Source organism: Heteronotia binoei, chromosome 3 (genome assembly GCF_032191835.1).
Source record: "Heteronotia binoei isolate CCM8104 ecotype False Entrance Well chromosome 3, APGP_CSIRO_Hbin_v1, whole genome shotgun sequence".
Lineage (NCBI taxonomy): Eukaryota > Metazoa > Chordata > Lepidosauria > Squamata > Gekkonidae > Heteronotia > Heteronotia binoei.
The window spans coordinates 180,814,263-180,841,747 of record NC_083225.1 but is presented as its reverse complement, the minus strand read 5'-3'; the positions used below and the strand labels follow the sequence as shown (position 1 = coordinate 180,841,747).

Genomic DNA, 27,485 nt, shown 5'->3' with positions numbered 1-27,485 from the left:
ACACACACGCACAAATGCACATGCATATAAAAATACAAAAATAATGTTGTGGCCTGTCTTATTCCAAACATTTGGAGTTGTGAGTTTTTGTGACTCTCTGCAAGACCTCCCCTTGCCAAGCCCTGGGCCTGCAATGCTAGAGTGGCTTTTGTGGAATGGTTGCTGTTGATCAGTAGCCAGTAACCTAGCCAGGGTCAATTATGTAAGTTTCATAGAAGCAAGTCATGTGCAGTTGCTGTTGAGCTTGGATCTGATGAGTCCTCTCTGAAAGGCCGAAAATATAATTTCGTGGGATTTTTGCCATTCCTACAACTTCTATTATTTAGAAACAGGAAGGAAAAGTAGAACGTATTTTTGGAGTATAAACTTACTGAAGATATTTTGTACCTTCCAGTTGAGAAAAGTAATAACGTGAGTTGTCAGGCGGGAAGAACTCATCCCCTGATAAAATGATTATGTTCTTGGCTGTGTCTGCGTATTGCTCATTGTAGGCTAAAAGGGAAAATCCAAAGGTTAATTTCATGGAAAGTGCATGAAGAGTCCCACTCCAATCTCAACTCCAGATGAGCAGAATGGAAAAAGAGCCGTTGCACAAGACCGAAGGAGGTGCTGCTCTTTGCATCACGGATAGATTTAAATATGCTAAATAAACTCATGTATATATTCTCTGTGTTGATTTATGTATATAGTCTCTTAACAGTATAAATACCACTAATAAAAATATCATATGCTTTCATCCAACTCACTAGTACAAAAATTCATGCAAATTTTCTTACCAATATTACAAACTTCCACAGTGCACAATATCAAGCAAATTCATTCAACAATATAACCATCTATTAACATCCATCCGAAATGTGCTACGAGCCTAAACAGTCTCTTTCCAAAAATATAATTGGTACCTATAACGACGAAATGTAGAAGACAGTGCTTATAACAAGTATAATATTCCTCCCGACAGATTTATTAACTGCACAATCCTAACAATACCAAAAACTAATGTGCCAAAATAAACAGAACCAAAATCAAAGCAGAGAATCTCTGTAATGGGAATTGAAAGGGGGACATTTTTTCAAACTCAGTACTGCCCTGAGCCAGCTTTGGTGTGGAGGGTGGAATATAAATCAAATAAATAAATAAAATAAACAATCAGTTGCAGTGAATAGAATGCTCAGCAGAACAAGTGCTACTATGGCAATACCAGCAAAAACGGACTAATGTCAAACCAGAGAATCTCCACAGTAGAAACTAAAGATGAGGGCCATTTTTGCAAGTTTCAATGGACAGAATGTCCAGCAGAAGCAGTGCAAGCTTAACAGAACTGATGCCAGTCTTCAAAGCACAGACTTGCAACAAATTCAAATAGGGAACGAGGATTTTGCAAGCCAGCCTCAACCAGCTGCAATGTGCAGAAAGCCCAGCAGAACCCAGTGCCACTGTGTCACTGCAAGCTTAAAAGAACTAATCTTAAAGGAAAGATCCAGGCAAAGGGGAGAGATTTTGCAAGCTCTGAGCAAAAAAATGGGAAAGAACACAAAGGAACCGGGACAAAAGGGGGGGGGGGACCCTCTTGAAAATGACTCATTTGGAATTGACAAAAGCGGCATGGAAGCCCATGGAAATGCTTGATATACAGAAACAAGTTCAGGGGGAAAAAAAGGGAAAACAAAAACAGTCCTTGAGAGCCTGCAAATGCTTTCTACCAATGTTTCTAGTAATTCCCAGATATTTCCCAGATATTATCCCAATTATTTCTAGGATTCTTTTATTCCTAACTTAAGAACATAAGAGAAGCCATGTTGGATCATGCCAATGGCCCATCCAGTCCAACACTCTGTGTCACACAGTGGACAAAAAATTATACACACACACACACACACGCACATATATACACACACACTGAAGGAAGTTTTAGCTTGGATTGATTTAAATAATTGTTTTATGTCTCATTTTTATTGCTGTTTTATCTTATTTGGTCATTGTTTGACCCTAACCTGTGAGCCACCCTGAGCCTGCCTTTGGTAGAGAGGGTGCGATATAAATTAAATTAAATAAATAAAATAAAATAAAACAGTAATCAAATTGATTTAAAGAAAATATTCTTCTTATGTAATGTGGTTTCAATTAAATTTCTTATCTGAAGGCACTGAAAGAATGTTAAGGGGCTACTGTCAGTCTCATACTGAAGTTCTGAAAAAGATTTTACATTTTGGCCAATAGATTAAATGGCATACTATATACTTATATTGATATGGATCAAATATAAGGATGCATAAGGGCTTGGAACATCAGAAGGTTGTTTAATTTAATAAACCTTTCTGAAGATGTATGCCCACAATTTTTTTTCATTGACACAGAAAAGGCATTTGATAAAATAGATTGGGCCTTTATGGGAAATATTACAATTGATCACCTTGGCTTTTTTTGTAGCATGAACACATTTGCATATTAGGCTAATCCACCAAATACTTCTTAGTCTTGTAACTGAAATTTTGAGAACCAGTTTTGTGTAGTGGTTAAGTGTGCGGACTCTTATCTGGGAGAACCGGGTTTGATTCCCCACTCCTCCACTTGCACCTGCTAGTATGGCCTTGGGTCAGTCATAGTCCTGGCAGAGGTTGTCCTTGAAAGGGCAGCTGCTGTGAGAGCCCTCTCCAGCCCCACCCACCTCAAAGGGTGTCTGTTGTGGGGGAGGAAGGTAAAGGAGATTGTGAGCCGCTCTGAAACTCTTTGGAGTGGAGGGTGGGATATAAATCCAATATCTTCTTCTTCTTCTTCTTCTTCTTCTTCTTCTTCTTCTTCTTCTTCTTCTTCTTCTTCTTCTTCTTCTTCTTCTTCTTCTTCTTCTAGCATTGCTATATGACAACATCAAGTTATTAAAGACATTAATTGCCAACAAAACACCACTAATCTGGTATAGTAATATGATAATAATATTGTTATTACAAAAAAAGATTCTCAGATTTCCGCTCAGGATTGAAACAAGTTGAAAAAGGAGTTTGGTGCAGATTCCGGGGGAGGAAAATGTCAAGCTGAGCTGTCTCTCATAACGGGAGCTGGCTGGAACTTCTGTTCAGGGTAGTGGAGGTCAAATTAATGTCTACTGCCTACTTTTCTCAGACATTAGTCCAAGGCATGCAAGGGAAACTTTAACGAGATTTACCTTGGCTTAAAGAGAGCCCCGGAGGGGACTCTTTTGAGGCTTTGAGGGGTCTCAGGGGAAGTTGCATAGTCATCATCTTCAGAAGTATCCAGAATCATTCATTTGACATAAGCTCATCAAGATCCTAAACTTCTTGGACATTTTAAAACAGCTAAAGCTTGGAATGACCAGTGGAAACTTGGATAATCGGAAGAAAAAGTACAGAAGATTATTTTTTCAATCCGGAGCTATTTATAGCTTAAAGGGACAAAGTTAAAAGGTGGGAAAAGGGAATATAGAAAGCTTGGAAGAAGAGGGAAGGAAGAGGCAACATTTGGATTTTATAACTATAATGGACAGTGTGAAAAACTGCTAAAAAGTGGGAAGGAATTTATTGTTTTGTCTACTTGCGGTTTTGGAAAGAAAAGCAACATCGTCATACTGGAACAGACCTGCAGCACGTCTGAGAGAGACAGGAAGTACGTCAAGTATCGTGAGATCTTCTTGTGACTTTGTAGTAACCAGAACAGGAAGTAGTGAAAAGAAAACAAAAGAAAAGAAACAGCTATGAAAGTGCAGGAAGTAGAAGGGAAAATGAAAGTTTATGATGCCACCTTGTTGAAAATTCAAGAAAAAGTGACAATCCATGACTGCAAAATGATGGAAACTCAGATACGTTTGAGAGGAGTACCTGAAGTGGAGAATGGTGACTTGAAAGGATATATAATAAAAATAATTGCAGAATTCTTAGAGGAAGATCCTGAAGAGACTAAAAATATGTATGATTATATGTACAGAGTGAATTCACTTTTTGCCAGGAAAAATATTCTACCAAGAGATGTTGTTGTAAGATATATGACAAAAGAAATGGTGGGAAGGATCATGAATAAAATTTTTGAAAAGGCACTGATAGTGGGAGGCAGTAAAGTGAGAATCATGAAGGAGCTACCAAGGCTAGTGATAAATGATAGGAGAACATATAAAAAATTGACAGAAAACTGAGGGAAATTGGCACAAGATTCAAATGGATTATACCTGAAGGCTTGAGCTTTGAACTCCAGGGGAAAAGAGTCACACTTACAAATGCTCAGGAGTTGCGTAGATTTTTTGAAGAAAATAAAGAATTTGCACTATGATGGATTACAAATTATTGTCTTGGACTGTTAATGGACTAAATTCACCACAAAAAAGAAGGGCAACATTTCATTGGATTAAGAAACAAAATTGTAATATAATATGTTTGCATGAAGTACATATTAAACAAAAGGATTATAAATTTTTATGGAACAAACAATAGGGAGTAAATTTTTTTTTAATTAGCAGAACAGAAGAAAAGGGGAGTGGTTTTATATGTTAAACAAGAATTGGAGCCAAAATTAGTGTTTAAAGATAAAGATGAAAGATTTGTAGCAGTGGAGACAACTTTAAATGGAAAAAAGACATTGTTATTGGGACTGTATGCGCCTAATGGTGCAAAGGACGCTTTTTTAAAAGACATTACACAAAAACTTGATGAATTGACCTATGATCAAGTATTTTTAATGGGAGATTTCAATGGAACAGTTAAGAACTTATTGGATAGATCTAGAGGGAAAAAAATGATGGGAAGGAAGGGAAATTGCCGAAGTCTTTCTTTGAGTTGGTTAAACAAGAACATTTAGAAGATATATGGAGGAAATTTAACCCTGAAATGTGGGACTATACTTTTTTTTCAGCAAGACATAAAACCTTTTCTAGAATTGACATGCTGTGGGGAACTAAAGACTTAAGTCTTATAACAAAGAAGATAAAGATTTTACCTAAAATTGGGGCTGATCATAACCCAATAATGTGGATTACAAAATTGTCCAAGAAATTGAGAAGATGGAGATTGAATGAGGATTTGCTGCAGAATAAGGAAACAGTGACATATCTAGAAAAAGAAACTAAAGCTTTTTTCCAAGTGAATGATAGGGAAGATATTGAGTTTCAGATGGTCTGGGATGCTTATAAAGCAGTAATGAGAGGATTGTTGATTACCTTGAACAATAAAGATAAAAGAAGAAAAGAGAAACAATTATTGGACATTCAAAATGAAATAAAGAAGAAGGAAGGGGAGCTGAGAAAAAGACCAGGGAAAAAGAAAATTCTAAAAGAAATTACAATATTACAAACTCATCTAAGACATTTGTTGAATAAAAAAGTGGAATGGAGTTTGAAAAGACTTCAGCAAAAATCATTTGAAGGAGCAAATAAACCGGGAAAGTACTTGGCTTGGCAATTGAAGAAAAAGAGAGAAAATAGAACTATTAGTAGAATTGTGGTAGATGGAAGGGAAGTGGTCACTCAAGAGGGAATAAAAAGAGAATTTTTCAAGTACTACGCCAAACTGTTTAAAGGTGTTAAAGTAAAGAAAGAGAAGATAGATGAATATCTACAAAAGTTAAAAATAGATCCCCTAACTGAAAATATGAGAAAAGTTTTGAATGATCCAATTGAAAAGATTGAAATTGAAGCAGCAAACAACGCAATGAAAAATGGAAAAGCTCCTGGGCCGGATGGATATACAGTTAAATATTTTAAAACTCTGAAGGAGGAATTAATACCAAAATTGCAGAAGTTGATGAACATTGTGACGGAACCGGCCCGATTCTGCCTTCAGACCCGGTCCTGTCAACTCCCTCTTGAGTCGCCAACTCCTGGAGGGAGCTATTTCTCCTCCTACCACTTGGACTCGCTGCCACCACCTGCTCAGTCTAGGGGTTCAGTTTAGGGGTTCACCCCAAGCCTTCAGCTATGTGCTCCTCTGAGCCCACATTAGCCTTGCTGCTCTCAGAACCTCCTGTGAAATCTCCACTCTCCACCTCTGTCTCTTCAGTATGCACATCCTTTATGCTAGACAGGTTCCCTTCCTCGCTAGGAACATCTACAGCCTCTTGCTGCACTTGGGGAAAGCTACACCCCTTTTCCTCTTGGGAACACCCTCCTCCAGGGCTTGAGACAGGCTGGTCCTCCCCCTCCTGGGTGACTGCCCTCTCTTCGTCCTCAGTAACCTGGGCTATTTCCCCCTCCCTGGCTGGTGGTGAGGTGGCTTCCCTAAAGTTGCCTTCCTCCTCCCACTTTCCTCTGAGGGTTTGGCTGTGGGTTACAGCATTGATAAAGTACTGGCCAACCAATAAATCCCGGCCCAATAGCACTGGAACTGTCTGTTCCTTCATTACCCCACATTCAGAATAGGATTTACATTCTTGTGGAGCTAAACCCCTGAACTGCTTTCGGGAGTGGTTTGGCCCCAGTTTAAACCTTTTAAATACAGTGGCTTTATAGGCTGCAAAAGTTATCCCCCCATCTTCCATAGGCATGCTGTGATAGATGGCTGAAAGTTCTCCAGTCAGGATGCTACAGAGGTAAGACATATAGTCTTCCTCTGCAATCCCCCATTGTTTGGCTGCCTTCTCAAAGTTGGAGAGGTATATGGAGGGGTCTTCTCCCTCTTTGTACACTGCAAAGTCTTTGGGGGTGACTTTGATCTTTTTGCTTTGTTCAGCTTCCAGACGTAGCACCTCAAGCTCATGGCGACGTTGCTCTTCCTGCTCCCGTCTGCGGATCTCAGCTCTCTCTCTCTCCTCCCGTCTGCGGATCTCAGCTTGTCTTTCATTCCTCTGTCTGCGGATCTCATCCCTCTCTCTTTCCTCCCGTCTGCGGTCTCGGTCCGCCTCGATACGCATTCTCTCCAGTTCCAACTGTAGTCGCAAGATTGCTTCTGACTGGGTGGGGGGCACTTCTGCAGGTGCCCCTGAATGCTGATGATGCTCCAACAGGAGGTCTTTCATATCTGCTACAGTCATGTTGTCACACTCCAGCCTTTGCTTTGCGCACTCTTCCTGGAGCTGTGGCTTTGTCATCTTCAGGATTTCCAGTCTCTTAGCACGCTCCATCCTGACTAACTAAACTTTCCCTATTCCAGTTGACCCGAAAATAAAACAAAACCTCTGGGTGCTTGCACGTATCAAAAAACAAAACTGCCTGGCCAATCAAGTTCTCTGTTTGTTCTTATCCCACCGCTGCCACCAAATGTGACGGAACCGGCCCAATTCTGCCTTCAGACCCGGTCCCGTCAACTCCCTCTTGAGTCGCCAACTCCTGGAGGGAGCTATTTCTCCTCCTGCCACTTGGGCTCACTGCCACCACCTGCTCAGTCTAGGGGTTCAGATTGAGAGGAACAGGACTCCCAATCCCCCTCTCCAGCTATGAGGCCAGGCCTCAAGGCCCTCTGCCACCCAGTACTTGGGTATCACAGAGACCACAGCACTTCTTCGGGGAACCCCTGGAGGATTGGCACCTTATCCAACTGCATGCCTTCCCCGGGGCCCCCTTCTTAATGCAGCATGGTCTAAGGCGGTTGGGGATCTATGTGGTACAGAGTTGGACTGCCAGCATTCAAAAACAGCAAAAATATTTAATTAAAAGAGAAAAAGAAAAGAAGAGCAAACCAAAATCAGTTGCATATACAAAGTTAGCACAGCACAGCACCCACACAGCAAACAGCATGCCAAAGAAAAGATGGTTATAATGCATCCTACTGTCCCTGGTCTAAACTTGCCCCGCCTTGGGGATGACTTACTTGGTCTGACTGCCTGGGGGCCTCACAGGCAGGAGCCCCCATGCTCACAACCTCCTCCTTCGAGCGCCAGTTGAGAACTGCCTTCTCTTTCTGCTAACTCACATACATAGAACAAAAGAACTTCCTGCTGCTCTAGGAGGCTTTCTCCCTAGAGTTGTTGGTTTGGCTCTGGAAGGGAGGGGGGGTTGGAGGTAGGCTAGGCCAAAGCCTGCTTAGGAGTTTCATGTTCCCTCCCACATAAGATGGCGTTTCTCCACAAACATAATAAGAGTAAAAGGGAAAGTGCCAAATACATGGAAAGAAGCTGTTATTTCGTTGATACCTAAAGAAGATAGAGATGCCACGAATGTAAAAAATTATAGACCAATTTCGTTATTAAATAATGATTACAAAATATTTACAAGAATCTTGGCAGAACGGCTTAAACATCATCTGATAAATTTTATAAAGGAAGATCAAGCAGGGTTTCTTCCCAAAAAACAAATAAGAGACAATATTAGGACTGTTGTAAACATTGTAGAATATTATGAAAGACATCCAGGAAAAGAAGTAGCATAATTCTTTGCCGATGCAGAGAAAGCATTTGACAATTTAAGCTGGGACTTTATGTTTGTGGTAATGGAAAAAATGGAGTTGGGAGAAAGTTTTATAAAAATGATAAAAGCAATATACTCCGAACAAAGGGCAAGATTGTGTGTTAATGCAGACCTCACAGAAGAAATGAAAATTAGTAAAGGTACTAGACAAGGCTGTCCACTTTCACCACTGTTGTTTATAATTACTCTTGAAATTTTATTGATGCAGATTCAAGAAGAAAAAGAAATACAGGGTTTACGAATAAAAGGGTGTACTTACAAATATAGAGCGTTTGCTGACGACATAATGTTTATAAATGAAAGTCCCTTACAAGTTACACCTTTGTTGTTAGCTAAAATACAAGAATATGGGGAGTTGGCGGGACTTTGTATTAATAGAGAAAAATAAAAAATTCTGTGTAAAAATATGTAGATGAATAAGCAACAAGAATTACAGAGACTAACAGGCTGTGAAGTCACTTCTAAGGTAAAGTACCTAGAGGTGGAGATAACAATGAAAAATATTGATCTGTTTAAAAATAATTATGAGAAATTGTGGTGTAAAATGGACGAAGATATGTTAAAATGGAATAAGCTTAATCTGTCATTGCTGAGCAGAATTGCTGCAATCAAAATGAATATTCTACCAAGGATAATGTATTTGTTTCAAACTATTTCTATTGTGAAGGATGCTAAACAATTTGATAAATGGCGTAGGAAAATTTCAGAATTTGTGTGGGCTGGGAAGAAGCCAAGGATTAAAATGAAAGTTTTGTCAGATGCCAAAGAGAGAGGCGGATTTCAACTACCAGATTTAAAATTATATCATGAAGCAGTTTGTTTAGTGTGGATAAAAGAATGGATAACGCTGTTAAACAAAAAACTTTTAATGTTAGAAGGTCATGGAAATAAATTTGGCTGGCACGCGTATTTATATTATGGGGAAAAAAGGATGGATGGTCTTTTCTCTCACCATTATATAAGAAGCAATTTATTAAATACATGGATTAAATACAAGAAATATGGAGGTGAGAGAAGACCTTTATGGATAGTGCCAGCTGAAGTAATAAAGATAACGGCTGAGATAGGTAAAGAAAAGTGGTTGTCATATAGTCAATTGTTAAAAATACAAAGTGGGAAAACAGAACTGAAAACTGCTGAAGAATTGAGTTACAAATTTGATTGGTTTCAAATGCAACAAATAAAGAGCTTGGTAGAGAATGACATTAAAACTGAAGGAATAAGGAAAGAACAAACGGAATTGGAAAAAGTTCTGCTTGGAGATAATGACAAATTAATTTCAAAAGTTTACAAATTACTTTTACAATGGTCTACAGAGGATGAAGTAGTGAAATCTCAAATGATTAAATGGGCAATTAATGTTAATAAAGAAATAAAAATGGAATCTTGGGAATATTTGTGGAAGAACTCTATGAAACTCGCAACATGTCAAAGCATCTGGATCGAGGCGGCGTGGCGGTGCTGATGTTGTTAGACCTGTCGGCTGCATTCGACACGGTCGACCATCGGTTACTGACCCACCGGCTCGCCGACGCAGGGATTAGGGGGTTGGCCTTACAGTGGCTCTCCTCCTTTCTTGATGGTCAGGGACAAAGGGTGGCAATTGGGAGAGAGCTGTCCCGGAGGCACCCACTAGTGTTTGGAGTGCCACAAGGGGCAGTCCTCTCTCCGATGTTGTTTAACATCTATATGCGCCCCCTTGCCCAGATTGCCCGGAGCTTTGGGCTTGGGTGCCATCAATATGCAGATGACACCCAGCTCTATCTACTAATGGATGGCCGGCCTGACTGCGTCCCAGAAAACCTGGAGCTTGCATTGCAGGCCGTGGCTGGCTGGCTCAGGCTGAGTGGGCTGAAGCTGAATCCAACGAAGACGGAGGTCCTTTGTTTGGGTCACGGTGCCCCAGGAGGGGAAATTCCCTTGCCAGCTCTTGACGGTGTGCCAATGAAAGTGGCCCACAGGGTCAGGAGCTTGGGGGTCCTTCTGGAGCCTTCACTATCTATGGAGGCACAGATAGTGGCCACTGCCAAGTCCGCATTTTTTCATCTTCGGCGGGCAAAGCAGTTGGCCCCCTTCCTGGAGCGCCGGGACCTGGCAACGGTGATTCATGCTACGGTCACCTCCAGACTGGATTACTGCAACGCCCTCTACATGGGGCTGCCCTTGTGCCGAACTCGGTGGTTGCAGCTGGTGCAGAACGCGGCAGCTAGGCTGCTATTGGGGCTTCCAAGATGGGAGCACATACAGCCAGGGTTGCGTGAACTGCACTGGCTGCCAATGGTCTACCGAGTTCGTTACAAGGTGCTGGTCATGACCTTTAAAGCCCTATATGGCCGAGGGCCTGTCTACCTGAGGGACCGTCTCTCCCCATATGAGCCCCAGAGAGCACTGAGGTCAGCTGGTAAGCACCAGCTGAATATCCCTGGGCCAAGGGAGGCCAGATTAAAGACCACCTGGGATCAGGCCTTCTCTGTTGCGGCCCCACTACTCTGGAACCAACTCCCGGAGGAGGTACGGGCCCTGCGATGTGTAAATCAATTTTGCAGGGCCTGTAAGACATACCTCTTCAAAATAGCCTTCTCCCATGCCGAGCTAAGATAATGTCGCTGTGTATGTTTTCTGCTCTTCTACTGAATTTAAGATCTATTTAGCACCTTAATGTCAATTTTAATGTAACTGTATACTGATTTAAGATGATTTTATTGTTTATATGATTTTATTATATGGTATTGCATTTATATGTTGTGAGCCGCCCTGAGCCTGCTTGTGCGGGGAGGGCGGGATACAAATAAAAAGTTATTATTATTATTAAAGAAAATTATTTTAAGATGATGTATAGATGGTATATGACTCCTAAAAAACTGGCAAAGATGAACAATAAGATGCCTGACATGTTGGAAATGTAAAAAGCATGAAGGTTCTTTCTACCATATGTGGTGGACTTGTGAAAGAGCTAAAAAGTTTTGGCAGATGATTCAGCAAGAGATTTCAAAAATTTTGGGATATGAATTCAATAAAGTTGCAGAGATTTTTCTGTTGGGACTACAAATGGAAACATTTCCAAAAGAAGATAGAACTTTAATCCGGTACTTGCTCTCAGCTGCTAGGACATTGTATGTGCAGCTGTGGAAGCAAGAAAAAATACCAGAGAAATGGGACTGGATTATAAAAGTTATGACATGGAGTGAAATGGACAAATTAACAAGAACATTAAGAGATTACGATTTGGAAATTTTTAAGAGGGAGTAGAAGAAGTTCAGAAGTTACATAGAAAAAGAGTGGAAAATAAAGTGATATTGGACAGTTTTTGATAATGATTAAGTTTTAAAAGAAGAATACGGCTTTTAGTATTTCTGTTTTTATTTTTTTAATAGTTAAGTGTACCTTAATATCTGTTTTCTTAAGTAAACAAAACTGGCGGGGGTCACATAACGGGGGGAGGGGTGGGAGAAAAGTAAGATATGGGGAAGACTAATTGCTTTTTTAAGTTGTAAGATATTGATATTGTTATTCTTCCATATGTTACCAAAAAAATTGTTTATACTTGAAAAAGGAGTTTGGTGCAATTTTGGGCTTCAAAGTTAATAATATCAAGTTGGTATTAATGAGGATAGACCTAATTGAATTGTAAGAACAAGTTGGGATTGTACAGGTTGCCTTTTATGCCAGTATTCAATTATGATGAGTTTGCTGAGTCTTGGCAGACAGATGATTTTAAGGTATGGGAGAATTTAAAATTAACTAGAGTGGTTGATTTATTAACAATCACTCCAGTTCTTTCTTCTCTAGAAATTCACTGTGTATCCACAAGGATCATACATGCTTACCTATGGGGTCCACAAGACGAACCAGATCACTGAAACGGGGATTATCCAACTCTTGTGTTATATTCATCTCATAGAAGGGTTTCAGCATATAAGACCAGCCGCAATATGCTCGGTATTGGTGGTGGAAACTCTGTTGAAAAATTTGGATCATGAGTCTTGGATGCACACGAATATACACTCAGCAGAGTTGGATGGTGCTGCCCAGCAGTTTAAGAACTGGAGTTTTTAGAATAAGACCAGCCAGCCAATGTGGCAAACCAGGATGCTTTGGAAGATATTGAGAGCCCAATCTAGTGGGCTAGCCTGAATTTTGATGATTCCTCTATAGCTAGAAATAGATCGTGATGGTACCTACAGGACCGCCTCTCCCCATATGTGCCCTGAAGATCATTACAATCCACTTCACAACATTGTCTAACCATGCCTGGCCCAAAGGACATCCATCTTGCCTCAACCAGGGCCAGGGCTTTTTGACATGGACAGGTTCGAATCAGCTCCCTGCAGAGATTCAGATTCAGACTTACTACCTTTTCACAGGGCCTGTAAGATGGAGCTATTTCACCGGGCCTTTCGTTGAGGCAGTGGGCATCCATATCCCATCTACTTGGCCTCCTGTACTTCTGGTGATGCCATCTTTTTATTTATCTTTGAGCCTATAGCTTCATTGATGCCGATTGGAACTGCCACCTATGTTGTCATATTACTGTTTTACTGCTTTTATTATGCTGTTTTTTTTAATTTTAAACAATTTTATTGAAACGTAAAAATAGCTTACAATCCATAAGACAAGAAGTTTACCGTTAGGATCAACAGGAATAGCATTGTAAGCTTAGTAAACAAAATACATAACAAAAACGACCTTTAAAAACAAAATACAAACTGACGATAATAATATTTATAATAGTTATAACACAGTATTTAAAAATAAAATAAAATCGGGGAAAGGAAAGAAAAAAAAAGATGTAATACACTTGTAATTAACTTGAACTTAACTTGTTAAAAAAAAATTTATAGCAAAAGGAAATCCTTATACATTTTGTTTTTAGTATAAGAGTTAGCATAAAATGGATCGGTGTCAAGCTTTTCTAAAATGGGAAGCCAGGTTGCCAAATTCTTAGAGTAGGCTTGGTATGGGTCTTTGTGATCTATGGCTGCCTGAATTTTATCCATTACAATGTGTTCCCAGACTTTAAGTAGCCAATTATCAAGTGTCAAATTCAATGAGTTTTTCCAAGACTGCGCAATTGTGGTTTTAGCAGACGTCAGAAGTTTAACTACCAAGGATTTTTTAGAAGATGACAGACGAGTATCGGACCAATGATTAAGGAGTATCCTTGTTGGGTTGTCAGGGATCAAAACCCCTGTCAGGGAGGAGAGATGGGCACAAATTGAAGTCCAGAATGGTCTAATTTTGGGGCAGTCCCACCAACGGTGGAAGTAAGAGGCTTTGAGCCCACAGTTTCTCCAGCAGTCCGAGGAGCCTAACTGAGTCATGTGGGAAAACTGATTAGGAGTAAGGTACCAACGTGCTATTAGTTTAAAGTTTTGCTGAGATATATTTATAATGGTAGATTGTAGGGCATCACTAGCCCATATAGAGTCCCATTGGCCGGGAGAGAGAATGGTGTCACAGTCCTTATGCCATTGAGTGGTGTAAGAGGGTAAGGTTGCTTCGAGTTTGGACAATAGGATTTGATATAGCCGTGAGATGAGACTTTTAGGCATTCTCTCTTCGTGAAAATGAAGAACCAGGTGTTCATAGTCAGATGAAGGGCGGGAAAGTGAAGAGATCACTTTAGGGTCCTGAAGGAGGTGCCTGATCTGAAAGTATTCAAACCAAGGTACTGACTTAGTCAAAACTTGGTCCAGGTCATTTTTAGGTAAAAGTTGTTTAGAAGATGAAAGAAGGTTAAAGAAAAAAACTTTTGAAGAATCTCTCCAGACCTTAAAGGAAGAGGGTAGTTGGGCAGGGGGAAAATATTTTTGTGCTATATAGGACGAAATAATAGAGAGTCCTGGAGCCAGAAAGTGACGCTCTGAATCCCATACTGACAAGAGCGCCCTGAGGAATGGGTTTATGAGTTGCCACGATGGGCGTTCATTTTTCTTAAGCCATAATAGTTCGTAGTATTTCAGTGGGGTGAAGTGAGCTTCCTCTATGGGCGTCCACGGCGGCGGGGGATGTTGATACAATATTTTGGTCATCTGGGATAAAATAGTAGCTTTATAATACTTTGCCATGTCAGGGACAGCTAGGCCACCTTTTAGTCTTGATCGACATAAAGTTGATACTTTGATTCTAGGTTTTTTATATTTCCAGATGAAAGAGGTCAGTATTTGTTGCCAGGATTTTAACATGGGCTGAGAAATCTCAATAGGAAGAGCCCGAAATAGATATAAAAACTTGGGAAAAATAAAGGATTTAATTGTGTGGATTCTTTCCATCCAGGATAGTTGCAACTTATCCCATTGCTTTAGCGTGGTAGTAATCTCAGATGCCGTAGCCATGTAGTTAGTTTTTCATAGGCCAGCTATATTTAAGGGGATTTTCAGCCCCAAATAAGACCAGGAATCAAAAACCCAATGGAAGGGGTAGTTTGCTACTATGTCTTTTTTAGAAGTATCAGAAATTTTAATCGGGTAGAGAATTGATTTCGAATGGTTAACTGTAAGACCTGAAAGTTTACTATAATCGGACAGGAGAGAGGAAACGGCTTTTATAGACTGTAGTGGGTTTGTAATGTATAAGACTATGTCGTCGGCAAATAAACTTATTTTAAAAGTAAAATTTTGGACAGACGCCAGAGATCTCTGAAGAAAGCCATATCAAATTTGCGAGAGGCTCTATGACAATGGCAAATAGCAATGGTGCTACGGGGCAGCCTTGACGAGTTCCTCTTTCTAGGATAAGTGAAGAGGACTGTTGACCATTAATTTGTATAAACGCGGATGGACGGGAATACAGAGAATCTATAACCGTTTTAAACCTTGGTCCAAAACCCATGTAATGTAAGACTTTTTTTTAAGGAAGAGAGGTTCTACACTATCGAAGGCCTTCTCTATATCTAAGGCAAGAATGCAGGAATCGTAAGGCTGAAAAGTGCAATATTGAATTAAGTAAATTGTTTGTCTAGTGTTGTCCGTGATATCACGATTCGGGATGAATCCTGATTGGTTGGTGTGAATATAAAGCCCTATGATTGTATTCAATCTAGCAGTCAAAATAGAAGTAAATAGTTTATAATCGTTATTTAATAAAGAAATGGGGCAGTAAGATTTAACATTTAATGGGTCCTTGTCCTTTTTGGGAATCATAACTATTTTCGCCTGGGACCAGGAGTGGGGCATACAGCCGGAGTCCAGAACAAGATTGCAAACAGTGGTAAGGTGAGGTACCAGGAAAAGATTGAATTTTTTATAAAATTCTGAAGGTAGTCCGTCTCTACCTGGGGTTTTATTAATTTTGGAGGCCTTAATGGCATCAGCGACTTCAAGAGGAGAAATCGGAGAATCTAAAAAGGCTTGATGTTCATAAGACAGTTGGGTAAGGATCTTCTGGTTTTGAAAAAAGTGATCTATTAGGTGGGAAAGAGGATTGGACGAGGTATATAACTGTTGGAAAAACTGGTGAAAGGTGTCCAAGATTTTTTTATTTGATGAGTGTATTTTACCTGAGTTGTCTCTAAGACAATTAATCTGTCTTTCGCCTAGCTCTTTCCTGAGTTTCCACGAAAGTAGCTTCAACGAGCGGGGGTGATTATACCAGTATCTTTGTTTCATGAATAGTAGGTTTTTTCGGATATTAGATGTTTCTAATAAGTCTAATTTCTGTCTTTCAAGAGCTAGTTTTTGGTAAACTTTATTTGAGCAGGTTTGCTTGTGTTTTTGTTCCAAATGTTTAATATTGTCTAAAATAAGTTGTTTAAGTTCTAATTTTCTTTTTTTGTAGGCCGAATGCAAGGAGATACATTTGCCTTGCAGAACAGCTTTCATTGCATCCCACACAATTTCCTTGGAAACCCCACAATCCAAATTGTTTTTGAAATAAAGATTGATCTCTTGCTCTATTTGTGTACAAAATTCTTGGTTCAAGAGCAGTGATTTGTTTAATGTCCAATTAAATGAGGGCCTGTCCTGAGAACCAACATGCAGTGTGCACTCCAACCAAACGTGGTCGGAAAGTGTCCTGAGGCCAATATTGGTGTGGGAAACTTGGTTCAATAAAGAGGGAGAAATAAGAAAATAATTGATCCTTGTAAAGGTGTTATGTAATGCCGAAAAATAGGTGTAATCCTTAACCCCCGGGTTATGTACTCTCCAAATGTCACATAGGTTAAAATTATGAAGCACAGATTGCATAGGTGCTGAGGAAGAAGTCGGGGGAGAATGTGGCTTAAATGATCTGTCCCATTTGGGGTCTATGATTTGGTTAAAGTCCCCCCCTATAATGACTGCCCTTTCTTGGAAAAGGGCGAGTTTAGATAGCGTGTCTTTTATAAAAGTAATTTGTGAGGAATTGGGAGCATATAAAGAAACCAAAGTAAAAGGAGAATCGTTAAGCATACCTTTTATAAAGATATACCTTCCCTGGGGATCTACTTCTTGAGCCGACAAAACAAACCGAGTATTTTTTGAAAGTAAGATGGCGACTCCGCGTGATTTAGAAGAACCAGGAGCTACATACTGTGTGTGAAACCACACAGATCAAAGTATGGTGGTGCTTGCCGACTTAATGTGGGTTTCTTGTAGGAAAAGAAGATAAGGTTGCAATTTGGTCAAAGCAAATGAAAGCCGCTTAGCTTTGATAATATTGTTAAGGCCTCTGCAGTTAAGAGAAATTAACTTTAAATCAGACATAATTTAAATGCATTGAAGTATAAAAATGTTGTTAAAATCCCTATAAAACCTGTAAAACCCAGACTGGGACTCTGTATAACAATAATGAGAAGAAGTAAAAAAAACAAATAACAATGACAACATTTTCCCTGCTCTCACATCACAGAATGAACAAAGAGAGAACATTGGGGTGGGAGTACCAAGGTTGGTAACCTGACTGTAGAAATCCAAGTTCACAACAACAACCATATTTGTCTGGACCAAATTGAGCAAACACAAACCACTTTTCAGTATAAAAATAAAAATTTCCAAAAACCAAAACACCACTAAAAGGATCCACTGAATTCGTGGGTTATGGCCAGAGTATACCAAAACATACCAGTGCTGAACAAAAAGTACTGTCTGAAGAAGGCCATCAATAGACAACAATAAGAGGTAACTTTTCCCCCTAAAAAAACAAATCAACAATATTAACAACATAAATCTTACTAAACTGTTCATTGTTTCCAACCAGGAAACAATGCAACTTTACTCAGTATTTAAGAAATATACAATCTAATAGGGGAGCAAAAAGAAGGAACATCCCGGCTGTCCCCTTAACAATATGACAAAGTAAAAGGAGAGAAAAACCCGCTCCCTTAAACCAGAACAGAATGGCATGGGTAGTGTAAATACAACTGTTCAGTAGCAGGAGATGGAAGTAGCAGGAAGTGAACTGAACATCTATAGTGAACTCAGCGTCGTCTTCTTGGCTTGAAAGAAAATGGTGGGTTGGTTGGGCGGGATGAAGTAGCCCCACTTGAGTCAGGAGATGAAGGAGAGTCAATGTTCAGTTGTTTAAGAAGATCACAGCCGGAGGTGAAATCAGAAGCTGTTAGTCGAAGGCCCTGGTGAACAACCAGTATCTGGATAGGAGAAGCCCAGCGGAAGCGTATTTTATGTTCAAATAGTGAGTTTAGAATCGGCTTCATTTCTTTTCTATGCTGCAGGGTTTCCGGTGAAAGATCGGCTAGAACCAGGATCTTTTTTCCCTTGTAGAGTAGGCCCTCTTCAGATCGGGCTGTCTGTAAAATCAGGGTTCTGGTCCTGGAGTCTGGAACCGTGGCAAGTATGTCTCTTGAAAAGTCTTTTGACTTGGGCTGTAATGCCCCCAAACGGTAGGCAGAATCAATGAGAGGGGCGACTCCATCTTGGAGGTGGAGGGCTGAAGCAAGCCATGAGGCAATAAAGATTTTTACCTCCTGGTTCTCTTCCGCCTGTTCTGGCAGGCCTCTGAATTTCAGGTTTGCAGCCCTTAATCTGTTATCCAGGTAAAGCACCTTCTCATGGAGCCATAAATCTGAGCTTTGCAGGGCTTGTACAGCGTCATGGGCCACTGTAGCCATTTCCAGCGCTGAATCTGCAGTTTGAGTGACTGCTGATAGTGTTTCATTGATTTTTTTAAATTCTGATTGTATGGGGGTAATAGCTTTGCTGATTTTCTCCCCTATTGTGATTGTGTCCTCCAAGCGTGAAATTGCCGCTTGGAATGTTTGAGTTGTTAATAAAGAGCCCTCTTCCGAAGCGGGGCCAGGGGAAGGGCTGGACGCAATTTCAGAATGAGGTAAGGGCCCGGGGCTCGTTGGAAGAAAATTCAGTACCTGCTGCGTCGGTGCGGCTTTTGCGGGGGTTTTCTTGGCTGCCTTGGGGTTTCCTGCAGTTCGTTTGCCCATGCCAGGTAGAAAAAACAGCTGAGAACGGGAGCGGGAGAAGCGGGAAGGGACTGTAAGCCGGGAGCCGCCGCTTCAAGCGTCCGCCATCTTCCGCGTCGCCACGCCACCCCCCCGTCGCCGCGCCGCCCCCATTATGCTGTTTTAATGGTTTTAATATGTATGTATTGATTGTGTTTAAATTACATTGTTTTCTGCTCTGAGCCCACTCATGGGAAAGGGCGGAATATAGGTCAACTAAAATGAATGAGCCTCGTGGCGCAGAGTGGTAAAGCTGCAGTACTGCAGTTGGAGCCCTCTGCTCACGACCTGAGTTCGATCCCAGAGAAAGCTGGTTCAGGTAGCCAGCTCCAGGTTGACTCAGCCTTCCTTCCTTCTGAGGTCGGTAAAATGAGTACCCAGCTTGCTGGGGCAAAGTGTAAAAGACTGGGGAAGGGAACGGCAAACCACCCTGTAAAAAGTCTGCTGTGAAAACGTTGTGAAAGGAATGTCACCAGAGTCAAAAACGACCTTTTTAAAATTAATGAATGAATGAATTTTGTCGGTTTTCATGCTACCTTTGCGGTTGCACACACAGCAGGATTAATCCACCAGTGAAGTAATAACCCATTAATTTATTTTGCCTCCAAATACTCAGAACTAACTGGATTGAGCTACAGTTCCCAGGCAGCATTTCAAGAAACAGCAAACTGTTTCTGATCTAATTTAGAATGCTCATCATAAACATGAATGGGCCTGGCAATCAGTGATGCAAAATGCGAAGGAATGACATGCTGGTGAGGGAAGTCATTCTCACACTGCACCCTATTAGACTCACAACAATTGATGCTGCAGTGCTGAACAGAGTTACACAACTTCAAAGGCCATGTGGCTTGCAGGGGTGGCCAACGGTAGCTCTCCAGATGTTTTTTGCCTACAACTCCCATCAGCCCCAGCCAGCATGGCCAATGGCTGGGCTGATGGGAGTTGTAGGCAAAAAAACATCTGAAGAGCTACCATTGGCCACCCCTGCAAAGTATTTGAAAAGGTATAACTCCAAACAGGACTGCATTAACTAAGTAAAGCACATTTTTTTTTCAGTTTTATGTGCGTGGGCAGGGGTTGTTTTGTAGAAAAATGGGTGGTGGAGCTCATCCAGGGATTGTTATGCAGCTGCACATGCTCTTCAATGGACAAGGAAGTGGAACTCTCAGAAGGAGAAGGTGGAACTCTCAGAAAGATTCAGGAGCTCTGCTCCTGTGAGCTCCCACTGAATCTGAGGCCTGTGCTTGTGTGTGCACCTGGAAGTGACTGACTCCTGCTAGGAGCAGGAGGTGGCTGAAAAAAAACCTGCCTCTGCCCTCAGGCTCTGGTATTCCGAGGAGGTCTCCCATCCAAGCACTTTCCAGAGTTGACCCTGCTTAGGTTCCGACATCTGACAAGATCGGGCTTGCCTGGGCTATCCAGGACAGGATAGCAAAGCACATTTTAAAAGTTAAATTGGTACTATTTTCCTATAGAAGGCATTGAGCAGCTAGGGGGATGGAGACCAGGGCAGCTGTGAGAAACATCACACGGGTGTGTGTACACAAAACTTGTGCTATGCAATCCATCATCATTTGAAGCTCTCCAGTTTTCTTGAGGATTTGATGGGTCTCTTGCTATTCGCAGTGAAACTGAACTTTGCAGAGGCTTGGAGATATTTGCTTGCAATTGCGGTCTCACCTCAGTGAAATTCAGGAATTCCATGGCAACGGGTACAATTCCTTCAACCCTCTTATCAACAGCAGCCGTCAGCCAGGAGATCCAGCCACCCTGCAGGGAGAATAAAAAAGGGGTGCAAAAAGCATCTGAGATTATGAGAATGGCATGTGAGAGGGTAATGCCCATGTGTACAGCAATGAAAGCAAAATGCCTAATTACTGCAGCTGCTCATATCTGCCACTCGCACATACCAACGAAATGCCCGTCAGTGTAAATCTTTCAATGGGTATATGATATTTATTCTTCATATACTCTGTTATAGTGTCCATGGCTCTCACTGTGGCCTGCAAAGAGAGAACAGGAGAACAGTCACCTTCTGGGGAGCAAGAGATGTTTGCACAGCACAGGGGTGGCCAAACTGCATCTCAGAAGCCACATGTGGCTCTCTCACACACATGTATTATGTGGCACTGCTCTATTGGGCTGGCTTGAAGAAGGAATTTGTCTCTTTAAATCACTTCTCCAAGCCAAGCCAGACGATGGCTTAGAGAATGCATTTAATGTTGCTTTCTTTCCACCTCTCCAACCCTCCTCCATCTATTTTCCTTCCTTCCTTTATTTTTTATTTTATTTTATTTTGTGATTTTATGGTCCTCCCTTTCCCATAATGGGCTCAGGGTGGATTGCAACACAATAGGATTGTTAAATCCAACAATAAGGCAGTTAAAAAGTTAAAACAGTTAAAACCATTAAATAAATATTAAATAAGGCAGCGTAGATAGCATGAAGATAGTTCTCAGATAGAGACATAGGAATCCTTCCTTCCTTCCTTCCTTCCTTCCTTCCTTCCTTCCTTCCTTCCTTCCTTCCTTCCTTCCTTCCTTCCTTCCTTCCTTCCTTCCTTCCTTCCTTCCTTCCTGTCTCGTAGCTCTCGAACATCAAACATTTATTCTATATGGCTTTTATGTTAAGCAAGTTTGGCCACTCCTGGCACAGAGGTTGTCTGTATGGCACATCTTTACAGATGCAAGAAAAACAGAATCTCAGGAAATGTTTCTACTTAGGGCCCCATGTTATTCTAGAACTCTGCAGGATGTGTTGGGTTAACGTTGATAGGACAAGCAATTTGCTGCACACCAGAAGCATTTCTTTGTTTGGTGTGTGTGGGTTTCTTCAGATAAATATATTCAGAAGTAGGGATGGGCATGAACTGGGCCATGAGCCAAAACTTGAACTGAACTTTGCTGGTTTGAGGCTTGTGAGCTGAGGTTCATCACCCACCTGTTCGTTGAACAAATCTCCAAGCTTTTGTGCATGGCTCAGAGCTGCTCAGAAAGCAGAATCCAGAAAGCCTGGTGAAAAAATGCTAGGTAACGGTGGGGGTGGTGAACATATGAACATATGAAGCTGCCTTATACTGAATCAGACCCTTGGTCCATCAAAGTCAGTATTGTCTTCTCAGACTGGCAGCGGCTCTCCAGGGTCTCAAGCTGAGGTTTTTCACACCTATTTGCCTGGACCCTTTTTTGGAGATGCCAGGGATTGAACCTGGGACCTTCTGCTTCCCAAGCAGATGCTCTATCACTGAGCCACCGTCCCTCCCCCTATGGTGATGTTTTACAGCCTTGGAAACACAAACTGGGACCGTCAAAGCTTGACAGGAATGTTGCTAGCCAATAACAGAGTTCCCTTCCTGTTGCTTGCAATGGGAGGGGCCGATGTATACAAGTTTCTGATACATCCCCTTTTTTGGGGGGGGGGCACAGCCATCATCATCATCATCATACCTTTTATTAGTATACTCAGGCATAATATGAAATGAGGACAGATAAAATATACAATCTGAGATTGAGAACAATAAACTAATAAGAGTATAGCAAAACATGCCTAGCATAGATGCTAATGCACTTCTGAAATTTACTAACAGCCCTTGTGATTTCTATTTCATTGTCTTTCACTAGGCAGTGGTAGTTATCAGTGGTTCATGTGCAGAGTGCAAAAACAGGGAACTGCCACCAGGTTGACGCGAGGAAAGAATTTGAGCCTCACACCAGCACCTAGTGTAAAATAGTGTATTTACAACTATATACAAACAACTTGGTGCGGTGAATAACATATACTATACTGAGAGACAAAGTGCTTCGCCAGGAACTCATTCTCACCAGAGAGAGATATTGTCTGGCACTGCAGTCCATATATACAATGGTCAGCCAATCCTGGCAGTCCACACAAATGCTGACTCCAGCAGGTGCTTTCCCCAGATACAGTCCAGCTTCAACCGGCCTTCTTCCAAGGTTGCTCTGACCTGACACTGTAGATCCACCTGCTGCTCCATGCTGCATCCATGCTGTGGACTGAGGACTCATACACTAACACACCTCCTAGTCCAACAGAAACAGCATGCCCAGCAAATTTACAACTTTACAATGCTCATCAGTATTTAAACATTTTGTTCCCTTCTCCAAACCCAGGAATCTGCTCCATATACAAGTCCTGGTCCAGTGGGGAGTTCAGATAGGCAGTCTCGAAGTCAATGTGATATGCTCTCTGCTTCGAGCACCCAGCCTTACACAGAGCGGCTCTTAAGGTCTCAGCCTTTAGTGTTGGAGCATATACCTGCTTGTAATCAGAACCCTTCCTCTGTGAAAACCCCCTGGCAACCAGCCTAGCCTTTTGCTGCACTGCTCCATCAGCGGCTCTCTTGACCTTGTAGGTCCACCGGCAAGATATCACATTCCTATCGGCTGGCCTTGGCACCTTTGAGAACACCTTGTTCTTTAGCAGAGAGTCGTACTCTCGCTCCATGGCTGAGAACCAGGCCTGCCTCTCATCGCTTTTCAGCGCTAAAACCTCCTGGTAGGAGTCAGGCTCAGGCACAAACACATGATTAACCTCAGGGAACCCATACCTCTCAGGGGGAACACCCTTGGTCACTCTGGAGGACACGCGTGGCCCCTGGCTGGTACCGGGCTCGCTCTCTCCCAGAGACACCTCCTGGCTGGAAGATTCACACTCCTGCTTTACCTCCCGCTGTTCTGCCTCAGAGCTGCTCTCTGAAAACGGCAGTAAAACTGCACTTCTATTCTCAGAGCCATGTAGGCTATTCCAGTTACTGTGTTCATTGAAGCTAGCAGACCAGCTGTACGTTATCTTAGCTTCCCCATTACAGAACCGATAAGACTTGGTACTTGGCTCGTATCCCAGAAACGTTAGACACTTGGCTCGGTCACCTCCTTTCCTGCGGTGCTTCAAAGGTATATTCACCCAGGCTTTAGTACCGAACACGTTGAGAAATCTCAGATTGGGTAGCTTCCCAAACAACACTCTGTAGGGGATATTATTTGTGGCTTTTGTCCACAATCTGTTACAGACATAGGCAGCTGACTGCATAGCCTTCGTCCAATAGGAACAAGGGAGGCCTGCATCCTCTATCATGTCGTACATTATCCCTTGTAGGATGGCCCCTTTACGTTCAGCCAGACCGTTTTCCGAGGGAGTAGCTGGGTTTGCCAGCCTGTGCACAACCCCACGGTCCCTCACCCATGTTTCAAAACTCTTGGAGGTAAACTCTCCTCCTAGATCAGACTGTGGAGCCTTGATTTGTAAGCCTAGCTGCCGCTCTACAGTCTTTGCCCACTGGGAGAAACACTGAAACGCCTCTGCTTTGTGTTTCATGGTAAACACCCAGCAAAACCTGGAATGGTCATTGGTCACCGTCAGACAGAACCTATTCCCTGAATTGCTCTTTGGAAAAGGGCCCATAACATCCAAATGCAGCATTTCCAGAGCTTGCTTAGACACTCTGGAGCTCTGCCTTGCCACTGTGCATGCTTTACTCTTTACTTTCTTGCACACCTGGCAGTCAAGAAAACATTTACAGGGCTTAACCTTCAGGTCAGGCAAGAGAGACAGGGTCTTGTTTAGTGCATGAAAACCGCAGTGCCCTAGTCTACAGTGGAGCAAGTGCACACATTTATCATGTTCAGGAACATTAGATACCTGATCAACTCCCACAGACTCACTCCCCAGCACATAAACCTTATCCACCCTGTGGCCAGTAGCCAGTACCTTCTCCCCCCTCAGCACTTTACAACATTTGCGAGAGAACAGAACATCAAACCCTTGGTCATCAAGAGCACTGACACTCAGTAGATTAGATTTTAGAGAGGGTACACACAGTACATTTTTTTAACTGGCAGCCCAGAGAAGGAAAGCTAACAGTTCCTTCACACGCCACAGTAGCTGTTGAGCTATCAGCCAGCTGCACGTGGGAGAGTTTGGAAGCTTGAAAGTCTCGCAACAAACCTCTCGAGTTACAGATATGGCTAGTCGCTCCTGAGTCGAGTAACCACGGCGATTCAGCACACGCTGCAGACGTCACCAGCCGAGCTTGCTCTTCACAGCTGCTCCTGGAATGCTGACTCCTCTTCCCCTGCCGTTTCTGTCGTCCAACTTCTGTGCAGAAATGCAGGAGGTGAGATGCAGATCTACACCGGTAGCACCTCCTCACTGCCAAAGCTCTCGGCTCTGCCTCCGCCTTTGGCTGCTTGGCAGCAGCTGCACAAACAGGCACTCCTCCAGACGGATGCTCCCCAGCCGACATTCCTGGACAGGCAACAGCTGCCGCTCTCTCCTGGAAATCATACAGATGAGCGCAGACGTACTCCATAGTTAGAACAGCTGCATTCACAGTCTCCAGGGCAGTAACGAGTGGGGAAAACTCCACAGGGAGAGAAGATAACAGGATGAACACTCTGTCATCCTCTGCAATCACTTTGCCACAGGTTTCCAACTCGACAAAGCAGTCGGTCAGCTCTTTGATATGCTTCCTCACACACACACCGGCCGGCATGAAAGTGTGATACATTCTGCGAGTCAAGCCCATTAATGAGCCCGCAGTTGTTTGCATGTAAACTCCTCTCAGAGCATCCCACACTTCCTTGGCAGAGTCCTTGCCCCGAACATAGATTAGCTGGTCGTCTCCGACGCTTAGCACGATGTTGGCAAGTGCCTTTTCTGACAGGACAGTCTCGTTAGGAGTTAACACAACGGGGGGGTTACTCACATAAGTCCACAGACCTTCACGCTTCAGGAAGAATTCCATCCACAAACTCCACACAGCATAGTTTGTAGACATGAGCTTCTCCACCAGCACGGCAAGCTACTGTTGAGCCATCAGTCCGGCCCCAGCGGACAGCTGGCTGTCGTCCTCCCCCTCGTCGCTCTCGGAAAGAGATAGCTGGAGTTCCTCAGCACCGTCCTCCACGGCTTCTTTTGCCTCCGGCTCCACCTCAGCATCCCGACAGACCTCAGACAGCCCCTGCGCAGCGGAACCTGGCTGGGCCCATAACCCTGTCAGGGGTTCATGTGCAGAGTGCAAAAACAGGGAACTGCCACCAGGTCAATGCAAGGAAAGAATCTGAGACTCACACCAGCACCTAGTGTAAAATAGTGTATTTACAACTATATACAAACAACTTGGTGCGGTGAATAACATATACTATACTGAGAGACAAAATGCTTCGCCAGGAACTCACTCTCACCAGAGAGAGATATTGTCTGACACTGCAGTCCATATATACAATGGTCAGCCAATCCCGGCAGTCCACACAAATGCTGACTCCAGCAGGTGCTTTCCCCAGATACAGTCCAGCTTCAACCGGCCTTCTTCCAAGGTTGCTCTGACCTGAGCTGTCAGAAGCTGTCACTGTAGATCCACCTGCTGCTCCATGCTGCATCCATGCTGTGGACTGAGGACTCATACACTAACAGTAGTCAATCCCATTCACTAGGTTACAGGGAAGGAGAGAAAGAACAGAACAGCCCGTAACGGGCATAAAACAACGTAGACTGTTACAAAAAACACTGGGACACATCACAGTCACTCAAGAACAAAATTTTACAGCAGAAAAAGGGGAACTCACACGTCTTTATTACCCCATTGTGGGCCAAAAGGCCTCCAGAACACCCTGGAACAGGCCGGAACGGACATCAAACAACCTGGGCTGCCACAAAAAATACTGGATTGCATCACTGGCCCTCCAGAACAACATTCTAGAAAATAAAAAGTGAAACTCACAAATCTTTATTATCCCGTTCCGGGTCAAAATGCCTCTGGAACACCCTGGAACAGGCTGGGTCAGGGCTGAAAATGCACCCAGCATACTTTTGACTCCAAGGCCCCTGAACTGTCCTGTCTGGTTTGGTTTGGGGCTTAAATCATGGCCTTAAACTAATGTGGGTCAAGTAGCTGCAGGCTACACAGCCTAGAACGGGCTAAGAAAGGGGCTGGCAGTGGAAGGGTCCCTAAGGGTCCCCCACTCACACATCGGTCAGTTTGTTTGCATTCCAAAAATATTTAGCCAACTAACAATAGAACAGAGATGTCATATTAAAAGGAATAACTGGAACGTTTTATGCACTACTCCACATAGCCAGTCACATCCATTCAGACTAGTGGTGGTTGTCGCAGGTTTTCTAACATAACAAGTTTTCTAGGCTGGCTTGCAGAGATTCTTCTTTAACTGAACATGACAAAAAGTGAACCTTCTGTGGTATTTTCAACCACTTTACTATGCCACTTCTGCAGGACCACCTTAATCCATCTTAATCCACGCAGTGGATCAAAATAGTAAAGCAATGGGGGGATGTCCCTAGTGCACTGTGGATTAATTAATGTGAACAAAACCAGCGTTGTAAAGAATGGCTTTAAATGGTTGGAAAGTTAAATGAAGCACTGTTAGCTGAAGACAGGAAGGGTTAAAAAAAAGTGTACTCTTTCCGTGTTTTGTTTTCGAAAATTTTGTTCTGGAGTGCCAGTAATGCATCCAACCTTTTCTCAGTGATGCTATTATTTCTTGAATGCCCATCCTGTTGTGTTCTGGAGGCATTATGGCTCAGAACACATTAATAAATGTGCTAATAAAGATGTGTGAGTTCCACTTTATCAGTTCTAGAATATTGTTCTGGAGTGTCTGTGATGCATCCCCGTGTTTTTTTGTGGCAGCCCAGGTTGTTTGATGCCTGCTCCAGCCTGTTCCAGGATATTCTGGAGGCATTTCGGCTTGGAATGGGCTCATAAAGATGTCT

The 27,485-nt window shown here is 42.5% G+C and overlaps 1 protein-coding gene across 1 annotated transcript in view; it reads right to left on the bottom strand.

Moving 5' to 3' along the window:
* Positions 1-367: 367 nt before the first annotated feature.
* LOC132569143 (autocrine proliferation repressor protein A-like) overlaps positions 368-27,485 on the bottom strand; it is a 62,233-nt gene continuing 35,115 nt past the window's right edge. Inside the window, exons 5-8 of the mRNA XM_060235327.1 lie at positions 20,648-20,740; positions 20,418-20,507; positions 12,169-12,298; positions 368-492 (exon numbers count right to left, since the gene is read on the bottom strand). Coding sequence (XP_060091310.1) covers positions 368-492; positions 12,169-12,298; positions 20,418-20,507; positions 20,648-20,740 — 438 coding nt within the window. The remainder of the gene's footprint in view (positions 493-12,168; positions 12,299-20,417; positions 20,508-20,647; positions 20,741-27,485) is intronic.